The sequence below is a fragment of the Talpa europaea genome, assembly GCF_964194135.1.
Source record: "Talpa europaea genome assembly, chromosome: 11".
Classification (NCBI taxonomy): Eukaryota; Metazoa; Chordata; class Mammalia; order Eulipotyphla; family Talpidae; genus Talpa; species Talpa europaea.
Window position 1 is genome coordinate 99,754,578 of NC_140078.1, and position 12,576 is coordinate 99,767,153.

The 12,576-nt window shown below is 54.3% G+C and overlaps 1 protein-coding gene across 1 annotated transcript in view; it reads right to left on the reverse strand.

The window, feature by feature from the left end:
• Window positions 1-12,576, reverse strand: part of SLC6A11 (solute carrier family 6 member 11) — a gene marked incomplete at both ends in the record, with an annotated part of 83,672 nt that overhangs the window by 16,177 nt on the left and 54,919 nt on the right. The window contains one exon of the mRNA XM_084246779.1: window positions 2,710-2,813. Coding sequence (XP_084102905.1) covers window positions 2,710-2,813 — 104 coding nt within the window. The remainder of the gene's footprint in view (window positions 1-2,709; window positions 2,814-12,576) is intronic.

Here is a 12,576-nt window from a genome sequence, read left to right on the forward strand (position 1 = left end):
ACCTTCTAGGTGAAAGGCTTATGTAAGCTCTTACGCTTTGAAGTTGGCAGCAGAAAGCTGGGCTTTGAAGACCTCCAGAAGCTATTATGCTGCTTGAAGGGAGGGTATTAATTTACTCCCTCCGAGTTAGGAAGACCTGCTTGTGAACAATTTGGGAAATGGAAATAAATCAAGCCTTCAGATTTTGCAGTGTCACCCAGGGGACTGGCTTTCTTTTGCTGATGGGAGAGGATGAAACCCCCGCCTGTGGGATGGGGAAGCAGAAGGGAGACCAGCGGTCAGCATATTTCACCCATGAGCTCAGCGGGGAGGAAAGTTCCAGTGCCTGGAGACACAGCCTGAGGAGGCACCTTGGCCAAATCCTCTCCAGCCATGGCTGCGGAAGGACTGGGCATTGATGGAGAGGAACAGGGGCGCGGGAACCAGAGAGTCGTGTTCCATCGCTGGCAGTGTGAACAATGGTGTGGCTCCTGCCCGGCATCCAGCACTGTAATAGGCATGAGGGACGGTAGCAAAGAGACCCAGTCTGTGTCCTCAGGAGGTGGCAGTCTAGCCGGAGGGGATGGCTGGTGACCAAGCGCTGGCTGGCAGTGATCACTGTGCGCACACAGCGCCTGAGGGGCTCCTCCACCTGGACCAGGTGTGCTGCTCCCCCTGTCCCTGTGCCTTTCGCCTCCTGCCTGCAGTTACCATTTTGTATTGTGGTTGATGGCATGCCCCCTTTCATCCCCGGGAGCACAGCACCGGCTGGGACCTTGGGCACAACCTGGCTTGAAGCCCTCTGATCCGCCCCAAGGTCCCCAGGAACCACGAGCTTGCTGCATAATGGTGAACTGGATTCCCCAGTGGTTCTTCTTTTCAGCAGGTTGGGTCTGTGCATTTCAACTCCTCAGTGCCTCAGTTTCCCCCAATTACAACCTATAGACTGGGAAGGGGCCACTCCTGTGTTTATCTCCCAAGATATCTCCTGCTTAGTGAAAACCGTGAGCATGGTCGATGTGACACGTGGGTTAATGGGAGCTTTTGGAAAGGACATAACAGCAGGCTGGGATGGAGCCTGGGAGACTTCGGCCGGAGTCTAGGTGCTACCACAGCTGGGGGGGTCCACCAGCATGAGCCTCAACTTTCCTATCATGCAGATGGGCTAAAGTAGGAGGGACTTCATCACTGACAGTTCTTGCAAATGCCTGATCCCAGGTGACCACCCGGCTCTCAAGCTGAATGGTAGCTTGGCCTGAGTGTGTGTAAACACTGCTGTCCACAGAACACTGGCCTGTGTAGAACAGGGCTCCTTGACCATGCCAAGACCAAGGCCAAGACCACGGCAAACCTGCTAGTTGAGGAAAGTGATGTCATTATTAGAGTCTGTTGATGTTCCTATTGGTTTTCATATTGATCTATTTGCCTTTACATATTATGGCTACAGATCCTTTCAGTATCACTGTATGTTGTTAGTGTACCCTTTCATTGTATAGATAATCTTCACAAGAGTTTATTTGGAGATATAATATGGAATGGCATGTAGATGTTTGTTTTAACTTTAAATTATAAAAGTAATGTGTATTCAGAGTACAAACATTTAAACTCTCCAGGTGAATACAGGTAAGAAGCTGTCTCTCCACTTCTGACTTCCAAGCCCCACTTTCCAGAGGAGGCGAGTTTCAATAATTTCCTGTGTTTTGTTCTAAAACTTTTCAGAAGTTTAAGATTTTCATGGGGATCAATCTATTATTCTCTTCCTTTGTGACGTTAGGGTTTTACTGTTTTCTCCATCTTTTCCTGTTGTGAAATCAGTTTTTTCCTGGTTTTATTTTAGAGTACACTTCATTCTTTTGTTGATCTGACACCTTTTGTGGTGCAAACCTGGGGCAAGGAATGGGGTCTACCCTGACTATCTCCCCCAAACACTCCAATCTTTGAACCACTTGCTGGAAAATCTGTCCTTCCTCAACTGTGAGCGATGGCTTCATCACCGTGACACCAAGCCCTCATATTCAAATGAGGAGCTGTCTGTCTCTAAGGATGAGATGCACTGTGCAGTCGTCCCTGAACATCTACCTCTGTCACCAGGCACTGAATTCGGGGTGCAGGGACCTCAGCAGAATACCACCAGCCTGGAGCGAGTGGCCAGGGGGCAATTTCACTTCCAGCACATGACTGTTGGTAGCCTTGGGCCGGTCCCTGCCCTCAGTCTCACTCAAAACATGGACTCCCCTCCCCACTGGGGGTCCCTCCCAGTGCTGGTGTGGCCAACTGCAAGCTGAAGGACAAGACAGGAGCCAGAACTCCAGTGGGACAGGACAGGATCCCACAACTAAGTGAGCAGGGCAGGGAGCAGGATTCTGAACAGAAGGCACAAGAGCCTGGTGCAAAGGGCCAGGGTTCAAATCCTGGCTTTGCTCTTCCTCGCTCTGTAACTTGGGCCAGCCGCTTACCCACCTGGGAATGGATCTTTGCCTCAAAGGGTGGGATGGAAGCCTGTATATGATTTCAGGAGTGGGCTTGCTTTGCAGCCTGGAATATGCTTTGATCACATCTGTAATCATCCTACCTCCATCGGGGGCCACCTTTGACCTCAGGGTGGGGACAGGCTGAGAAACAGCCCACCTGCCTCCTCCTGGCCCTGCCGAGGTTGGGGGAGGGACATGCATGGGCACTGGTGGGGCAGGGTGGAGTGTGCGGGGAGCCAGCAGGCCTGGGAATGCTCACCTGTAGCAGTTGTTGTTATAATTGTTATAACTTCCCAGAGCAGTCAGACAACCCAGGCAGATGGCATAGGAGAAAAAGATCTGTGTCCCAGCATCTACCCAGACCTGCAGGAAGGCACAAAGAATTTGGCAGAGAGATCAGAAAGTGGTAGGTGGGTGGGAGGTCCCCTTCTCAGAAACCCCCACCCATATCCCCCTCCAAAAAGACTGCCAAGGGGTCATCAAACTTCACAGCCTCCTCGGGGATGCATCTCTTAAGGAACTGGATTATTAGGTACCTTTTGACCAAATATAAGTGTCTTTATTCTAGAATTTTCTGGAGGTTGATGGATAAGAGTTCCCTGAATCACCAGAATGTTTTTTCGAGCGGTCTGACCATAAGAATATTTATTTTTTAAATGAGAGGAAATCACTCTTCTTCTGTTCCTCGTTCTGAGGCCAGCTCTCTTCTCATTTTGGAGATTTGAAGAAAGCTCCCCCAGCCCCCTGTGTCTCAGAACTCTCCCCTCTGCACAAAAATCTTTCTTTCCTCATTCTTTCGGGTCTGAACAGACAGCACACACCAACTCGGATTTACTTGAGTTTGTTAAGTCATTCCACAAACACTTATTACAACTGAAGGTTTTTCAAGGCCTGGAGCTGGGAGACAGGGCGGCAGGGGAACCACCACACACTACTGTGATGGGGCTGCTCGGTCTCCACGTGGAGTTGCTCATGCATGTTCTGAGGCCTCTGCACACTGCGTCATCTCCTGCCTCCTCCCTGTCCCCTGGCAAGTGCACAGTTGGGTGAGAGGAGCCCCCAAGCACCCCCATCACCACTGGGCCTCCTGGAGAGTGATGCCCCCCACCATGTAAATAAACTCCCTGCATGTTCAAAGCACCGAAGAGAATTTTCCACCTGCGAGTCCCCAGCGGGGTGACCAAACCACCAGTTTCACTTGCAGGGAGCTATTCTTGCAGGTGGCTCACTGTGCACACCGACACTAAAACAGGCAGCAACCGCCTGTGCCCACCCAGCATTCACGTCCCCCTTTCAGGGAACCGCACGCCCCTTTTTCCTCTGGGAAACCACCTCTCCCCAGCTCAGAGGTTGCTTTGGTGGCCGCATGGCCCAGGCCTGACCACAGTGACTGCTCAGGGATAAGCATGCATGGTTGAACTGCTGGCCCTCTGAGTGAAGTCACAGCAAATGGGGTACATTCTTCTCTCCTGCGGGTTTAGCCTGAAACTGTTGGGACACTGCTGGCCATGAGTCTGCCTGACAATATAGCCCACACGCAGGAAAGCAGAGTTGACAGCAAAGAAAGACTGATATTGGTGACATGACTTGAGTCCCTGGATGCAGCCATGCCTGAAGTCAGAGCTAACCTTGAACACGTCAATTTCAGTGGCTTATAAATTCCTTTTTTTCTTTAAGTTAATTTGAAGGAGATTGTAGTCACTTCAAATGGAAAGAATTCTGACTAACGGCAGCATTAAGTTTTTAGGATTAAAAAACCCAGATTTTCTAAGCCCAAATCCTTCCATGAATCCTGAATTAGTGATGAACCAGCATTAATGGAGAACCCCGGGAGAGCAGCACTGTACATTATATACAGCAGCCGATGTTTATCCTCAGGTGAGATAAAAAGCTTTCAGAAGAGGAGGTACCCGGGGGCTCTCCTCAATATGGGGTTCTCTCTGCTCATGGAGCCTCACTGGTCAGGCCTAGGGTTTCCCGAACCACAGTCTCAGCTGAAGCTCCAGCACAGCCCGGACGTACCCCTCCTTGCCGTGATGCATTCTCAGACCACATCTTCCCTTTCTGGGCAATGCCAGGGCCTGGGCTTCCTGGGCCTCAGCCCCCAGAATTCCCTGTGTCTGCACCTCTTCTCTCTCTCCTACCAAGGGAAATACCACACAGGCGTTCTGTGGCCAGCGTGGCCCCATTTGCTCACGTGCTAGGCTCTGGGGAGTCGGCCTGCTGGGGGGATGGTGCTGTCCATGGGATTTTGCTTGACTCCTCTAGTTTCTCTGATTGATTTCCATTGCTTCTCCCCGATTCTCAAGAAATCCTCAGTGGGCAGATGAAAACAGATTGGTCTTGATTGGAGGTGAGAGAAGAATCCCCAGCGCTGAGCAAAGGGACACACTGGAGGGCAAGGCAGTTTAAAGGGCAGGTGGTGGTGTAAGGTGGAGGAAAGGGGATAAGTGTAGTTCTGGGCAAGGCAAGCTTGAGACGTCTAGGCAAGCTCTTCAGGAGACGGGGGGAGAGTCTAGAGCAAAATGTTACAGTCTGGGCTGGAGACACAGCTCCGAAGGCCATTGGGACTTTTGCTATGACTTGACACTGCTCTGGATCCAAAACTCCCTCCACTGGTCTTTTCTATTTTGCACATTTCTAAAGCTCATGCTGATACTAACTCTTCTACTTAGATGTGTGCACACTGGGCATGCAGAGTGGGAGAACCTCCCAGATTAGACTCCTCGGGAATATCCCATGCACGAACATGGTGGACCTGCATAGGGTCTGCACCATCAGAGCCCGGGGATGGGCATGATCCTTACGTGTCTCAGCATAAGCCTGTGGTCGTGAAAATGCAGGGCTCCAGTTATGAGCTCCCCTAGTCTGGGAGGGAACTAATGGATGCATCGAGCAGCGGCTGGATTTGTTTAGATGGTCACCGCGAGGCCAGGCTGGGGTAACGGTGACTTCCAAATCTCTGTGGCTCAGCACAACAGAAACTCATTTCCTGCCACACAAAGCCCAACACAGACTCACATAGAGGTTCTCTTCCACCCAATGACCAGCGGGCAAGCTTTTCTGCTTTATGACATGACCATGTCCCCTCAAGCTTCTATCCAGTCACTAGGACAGCAGAGAGAAAACTGGAGATTCTCCTGGGGAGCCTTCAAGAACCTGGAGAACCAAGTCTCCTGTTCCCTAATCTGTACCAGGGGAGTCTGGGAAATGGACTCTTCCCGTTTACCAGAGGGAAAAAAAAAAGGCAGGCGAGAGCATGGCACTGACTATGCCACAGGGGACCCTGAGTCCATTTCCACAAAGGCCACTTCTCTCCTCAATGAGGAATTCCACCAACACCCAAGAGCACACAGGATCATGGTAGCCATTGGGGTGACTTGATCAAATGGGGAAAGACAAGCTAACAAAACAGGCTAACAACGTTCATGAGCCCTCCTACCTGTCTGGTGGTGGCCTAAGAAATGAGGGGCTTAAGTTGTCATTTGTTGAAAGGTTACCATGTACCCAAGGCTCGGTTTCCACTACCATCTCCCTTGGCAAGTAGTTGCATCTCCTGTTTTACAGAAGAGGAAACCGACCCACACAAGCCAAACCAACCAGTAAGCGAGCATCAGGTTCGAACCCCAGGCGTTCTGCCACCAAGTTTCAGAGAAAAGCTGCCCTACTCCCACCCGCGCAGAGCAGGCTGGAGCCTTTGCTGGGACGGGAACAGCTCTGTGCTGTCAGGTCGCACAGGACAAAGGCCACCCCACCTCGGTGAATGGAGGAGCAGGCAACCGAGCCTGCCTGTCCCTGCTCAGCTGCCCAGCCTGTCCCAGGGCGCTACAAAGGGGGCAGCTCCAGAGAAAGGGCTTCCTATTTCTCAACACAACTTGAAGGGAAAACAGTCTCGACAGAACAAACCCTAAGGAAGCTGGGTCAGGAGCTGGGAACCGGTCACTCCCCTGCAGCAATGAATGGGGGGCGTTCTGGCAGCGTAGCCAGAGGCAGCGCACATTCAGAGGTTGGAGGACAGATTTGCATGGGAACAGGGGAGCTGAGACCCTGAGAAGAGAGGTGGTCCCGCCCTCTAGCTCTGGGGCAACCTCACCTCCTTCAGGGCAGCGGGTTGCCCTGAGCCTGGGTGCACAGCAGGTACAGAAAGCAACGGGTCAGGGACAGAACCACCCCCCCCCCCCCAGCAATCCCTCAGGGCCTGGCCATGCCCGCAGGGAGCAGCCCTCGGTGACACTAGGCAGGAAAGCAAGGCAGTTTGGCTGGGCGAGGACAAACTGTTCCACCCACACTCAAACCACATTTGCCATAACAGAGGCCCCAGTTCACACAGACAGCACTTTACAGTGACAAAGCTCCCCACGTCCTGTGACCTGCACCCCCTCCAGACGGGCAGCAGCACTTCTCCCAGGTTCGAGAGAGCTGTGTGGGGGGTGGAAATGTGCTCACCCTCTTTCCTCTCCATTTCCACCTGGACCCCACTAGTGGAATATCTACTGTCTCAGAAGTTTGGGGTGAAGGCTTCATGTCTTTTCCACCTCTAGGACAGAAGGGGCTTACCCGACTGGGGAGGCCCAGGAGGGGGTGCCTCCAGGGAGCCTCCCTCCCTCTCTCCCTCCCTCCTCCCCACGCTAGAGTCACAGCCTGTGTATGCAGCTTCAGCAGAGTATCCAGCTCTTGCAGGGCAGCAAGGAGGAGCTCTGAGCCCAGGCAGGGCTTGGCTAACACTAGCCCATGCCAGGCAAAGTTGTCTTCAAAAATCTCCTCCCTCTGCCCCGCAGTCAACATGCGTGTGCCAGCAACGTGCTGGGCACAGCCCTGGAGCTCTGCCCTCGGAAGACCACAGACCAAGGCAGAGGAGCTACAGCACAGCATCCGCTGGGCAGGCGCATGTGGGGGGACCATGGGAGAGGAGGGCGAGGCGCAGTGGGGCGCAGGGCCACTCGGGGAGGGGTGGGTGCAGCTGCTGGCCCGAGGGGCTGCGGGGGAACAGGAGCTGGAGTGTGATTTTCTATGGCCTCTAAGGCAGCTTGGGCCGCTGCCTTAAAATCAAGAAGCTCCCCTAAAATCAAGATTTCAGGCCATTGGCAAGAGCAGAGGGACAGCACCCCGTGGTCATCAGAGGCGGGCGCACGCTCCCCACGCCCTGGAGCTGGGGTGTCCTGCTTGAGGGCTGACGAGGGCAGCTCGCGCCCCGCTGCAGGTTGGTGCCATCATCACACAGCTCAGCCCAGCAGCTACACCACATACCGGGGGTGGCGGCCCAGGCATCGGGCTTGCTGGCAAAGGCAGTGCCCCCACTGTCTCCTCAGGTGACACAACGCAAGCCAGAGCGGGGACATCGCTGGTCCACTTGGCTCTGGGAAGACGGCCACACTGGCCACTGCATGAGGAGTCTCCTCGGAGTAGGGACAAAAGGGCCTTCAGAACGGCCCTCGGGAGCCTGGTGGCCTGCGAGGGAAGGCTCTGAACACCAGCAGAGGGGGACGAAGTCTGGATCCAGGTGCCTGGCCCCCAGCCTGGCTGGGGCTCCCTGGGAAGGGCAGGGGCTTCGGTGGGCAGGGGGGCATGCTCAGCAGGGAGCCCGGCTCTCCCACTTCCCTGCCCTGAACCTCTGCCTCCAGCTCCTGAAGGAAGGATAGGGGCTGCAGGCACGCTGCAGGTTACCTGGGTTCCCCTCCTCTGAGCTCGCCAAGGCTAACCCTCTCAGCTGCACTATGAAAACCAGTTTCCGGGCCTCCCTGGTGGCGCAAGGGGTTAAGCACCGCACTATGAAGCAATCCACAGCCTCTGCAGCACGAGTTCAATCCCCGGCCTGCCAGGGAGCTACCCACATGGTGCAGCAGACCTCTCCTGACTCACCCACTGCTCCCCTCAGCAGTGCACTTTGGTCAGTCTGCCTGTTCTGTTCCCCACTGTCTCTGGTGAATCCTCTCACCCCCCCCCCCCACATCTCTGGCCTGTACCCCAGCTCTTGTATGCATAAATAAATAAATCTTTAAAAAAAAAAAGAAAACCAGTTCCTGTGTCTTGGCTACTGCCAACCCGTCCCCACTCGGGGAACGAGTCAGACCGCTGAGAAGCACCCGTGGGCGCGACCCCCATCACGAAAGCAGTCACCTGCCCTTGGCACAGTGAACGTGGGCACAACAGTGGGAGTCGGGGGAGGAGCCAGCATTTCCCTGCTCCCAGACTCCTTGCAGTCCCAGTGCCGGCCAAGAAGATGCAAGAAAACCTCCAGACCCAACAGCACATGCGGCGTTTGGCTTTGGGTCCAGCAGCCAGGACAGGGCTGGGGGCCCGGTGGCTTATGAGCTCTAGCCCTTTCCTTCATTAATGTTGTCTTTTCAAATAGCCAGACACACACACACACACACACACACACACACCACAACTTTTGTAAATAGAGCCTTCCATGGGGCAAGAACATAACTTATATGGCCCGGCAGAAAATGGCTGAATTAAGCTCTTTCTCTCGGTCTTTTATATGGGGAAAGATTCTCAAAAGATTAAAAGTAGGTGAAGAGAAGAATACAACAGCTGTGTTTCCAGTGTGTACCTGACAACGGCTTTTGTAGAAGTGAATAATTACATGGAAATCGCTTCCTTCCCACCTCTTCCTCAGCCCCCTCAGGGTTGCTAGGCGCCCTCTCTCCTGCTCTGGCTAATGCCACATACAGAGGCTGGGGAACACAGTGTGGCCATTATGCAGGACGGAGCAGGGAGGCGAGGGCTCAGAGGCTCCCTCCCTGGTGGATTCATGGGAGGGGGGAGGTTTCAATGCGAATGCCCTGGGCAGGCAGTGGGACAGGGGTGGGAAGAGGCAGAGGCGCTGGGCCCAGCAGCCCCCCTGGAAATACGTTCTGCAGCCTCAGAAGCCAAGACCTTCCCCGGCAGCCAGCCCCGGGGCTGACTCGGGCCCTGCCAGTGAAGTGTCACTGGCTGGCAGGTTGCAGGTGGTGGGAGGCCCTTCAGCGTGGTGGGGTGGGGGGATGGAGGGAGTCAGGGTGCGTAGGCTGACCTATGGCCCCTTGTGTGGAGCAAGGAGCCAGGTCACTGCGGCTGGGCCTCTGCCCAGGGGCTGGCCGCCACATCCAGGGACTGGACAGACAGTCCCTGGCCAGGGGCCAATAGCAGTGACCTTGGTGCCTTACATGGTAGGACCCGGGGGAGGGACTGGCTGTGCACACCGACCCCTATGCACTGCAGGAGACACTGAGCTGCATTTTACCACGGGATTAGACGGGTGGGTAGAGGATAGAAAGTGTGGGTGAGGCTCCAGGACAGGTTCTCCCAGGACTGTCTATGTGGCCTCAGGATGGGGGTGCTAATTAAAGTCTCCCCCCAATAACCTTCCTCTGGGGGTACACTATGGGCTCTGGATGGACAATTTGCTGCGCAGGTGTGCCCTGTTGATTGTAGGGTCACCAGCGCCCACTCTCTAGATGCTGAGGGTGGCCCCCATCACAGTGAACACCAGAACTGAGCCCCACTTGCTTCCACTGTCTCCTGAGCAGTTGTTAACCCCCATTTGAGAAGCACTGAGGCGGGGCAGTGGAACCCAAATTCCTGCACTGGGAACACAGGGCCTGGGTCTTTAGACCAAACGGGGTCACGGGCTGCCATGCCCCTGTGTGTCAGCCCAGCGAGCAGCCCAGATGAGCCTCCCCCACCATCACCACTTCCCTCCTCTGAGTCCCATGGAGCTGGTTCGGAGGTAGAGAGCCAGGGAGGGGAGGGCACGAAACCCAAAAAGAGCGCCTCCTTGGTGAAGGCAACAGGGTGTTGGCCCAGGGCCAGATGATTCAATCAAATCATCACACTCCTGGCTGACGTCTGTCTCCTCCTACTAGAACAGAAACTCCACGGGAGCAAGACTTTCATCTGTTTTTTTCACTGATATACACCCAGAACTTTGCACAATACTGACCTATGGCAAACACTCAAAAAATATTGACGACCCACAGTTGCTTAGAGTCCCCAGCACAGCGAAGGACAAGCTGAACTAAGTGGGTCAGGACACCCAGCTCTAGTCCAGGTTGTCTTGAAAATTTCTGTACATTCTCCCTAAGGTTCTTTTTTTCCTGGCCTCAGTTTTCCAATCTGTAAAATAAGGAACCTGGATGGCAAAGAAGATGATGAATATGTTGCACACACATCCCATTCCAATCCCTGCCTATGGCAGACATTGCTAATCAATCTCACATTCCTGCCAGGGCTGGACATGATAATCAACTACTGCACTCTCCTGCCCTCTGTCCCCTAAAAAAAAAGTCCACCACCAGTCAGAGACATACAGGTGTGTTTTGGGGCCAGTGAAGCTCATTTTCCCTGAGGTATTTCAACCTTGTAGTCTTGTAAGCCCAGGAAGACACCATGGAGTTGAAGACACAGGAGACAAACTTCAAGTCAAACACAAGGGCAGGGAAGCTCCAAAATGGAAGGGGAGGTGGGGCCACCCTCACAGAGATACATGCTTTCAGGGGAGTTTCTCTGCTCTGGGCCGGATGTCTGCAAGGAAGAGCAGGCTCTTCAGTGGAACAAACAGTATGAGCAGGGCCCTGAGACAGGGAAAGATGTGTCTGAAGGACATGTGTGTGCAGGAACGTTTCTTAGCAAAGGGCTGAGGAAGAGGATGCCACGCAGCTTCCTGGAATCCATGGACTCACAGAGCGGGGATCTCACTCCTCGAGATAGCTTTGGCCACGCAGAGTGGGCATGGGAAACGCCCACGGAGGCCTCAGGGTAGACGTGGGAGGACGCAGCTCAACTCCAAGTGAAACAGCATTCTACAGTGAGAGGGAAACCACTCAAATTCCTCCTGCCCCCAGAAGCTCCCAGAGGGACTACACGGGCTAGGGGAGGGGCAGCCACAGCAGCAGCACAAGAGCCTCTTCCTGGCTGAGTGGCCAGGCCTGGGGTGAGATCCCTGCCGCCAGAGGTAATCAAGCACTAAGGAAATGCCCACATGCACTGGACATGAGGCTGATCACTGAGCTTTTCTGCTCCTAAGAAACGTAACCGTCAACAGGGCAATTCCCTCCAACAGTATCTTTTGAGCATCATTTATTCACCAGGCGTGGTGAGTACAGCCAAGTGGACACGGCATGGTGCTTGGCACGCAGCAGCTTGCTCATGTCCGCACACACAGACGTCCTTCCATCTCTACATGCCTGCCACCCTGCAGGGTCACTTCGTCACCTGCTCCCCTGCTCTCCAGAAAGGCAACCGCTTTAGAGGACACCCACTCCTTGGGCATGACACCCAGAGAGCTCAGCGCAAGGGCAGAGGCAGTTCTGGTGACTCTGTGAGGGTGTGGCAGGCTCCTTCCTCCGTGAGCTGTGACACTGTCTTCCTACAGCACAAGGTGTGCCTAGAGAAGGCAGGAGCGCTGGCTAACCTCAGGGGACCCTGTGACTGCCACAACACCCCCCACATGGTCCTCCAGGAGGGAAGGACTGTCCTCATTCCACAGCCCCCCTCCCAACTCCCCCTGGGGCTGGGCTTGAGCAACAAAACCCAGCATGATCATTTTAAAAAATAAATCCAGACATGAATGCTGATGTATCTGGGGATGCCGATGTCTGCAATTTAGTCTCAAATGTATCAAAAAAGTAAAATAAAATGGATGCATGAATAGGGAGGGTGTGCGACTGAGCAGACTCAGCAAGATGGGGTGGGGTGAGTGGGTGCTCCCTGGGTAGGCAGAACCAACAGAGACAGCGGGCGCTCCCACCTCAGCTGGGTCTCACTGAGAAGACAGTTGTGTCTGCAAAACAGGGAAGGAAACACTTCCCGGGGGGGTGTCCACAGCAGTGGGGGGGGGGGGGCACAGGAAGACCAGTAGCTCAGGCCCTGTCAATGGGGTAATTGGGGAAGCCCCTACCCCAGTGACAGGCAGAAGCCACCACAGCACTAATCTCCAGCCAGAACACCTGGAACTTCCAGGGGTTCAGTGGTCTCCTGCTGACATCACCTCAAAGATTAAAAACACTGAACTCCTTCCATCAGCCAGGAGCAGCCTGTGGGTTTATCTGAGTTCCTCAACCTCATTTTCAGCCATAATTTTATCTTTGTGGTGAGGCAGCACCACCTTCCAGGGTTCCAGAGAGGAGGAGGGGCCAGGTAC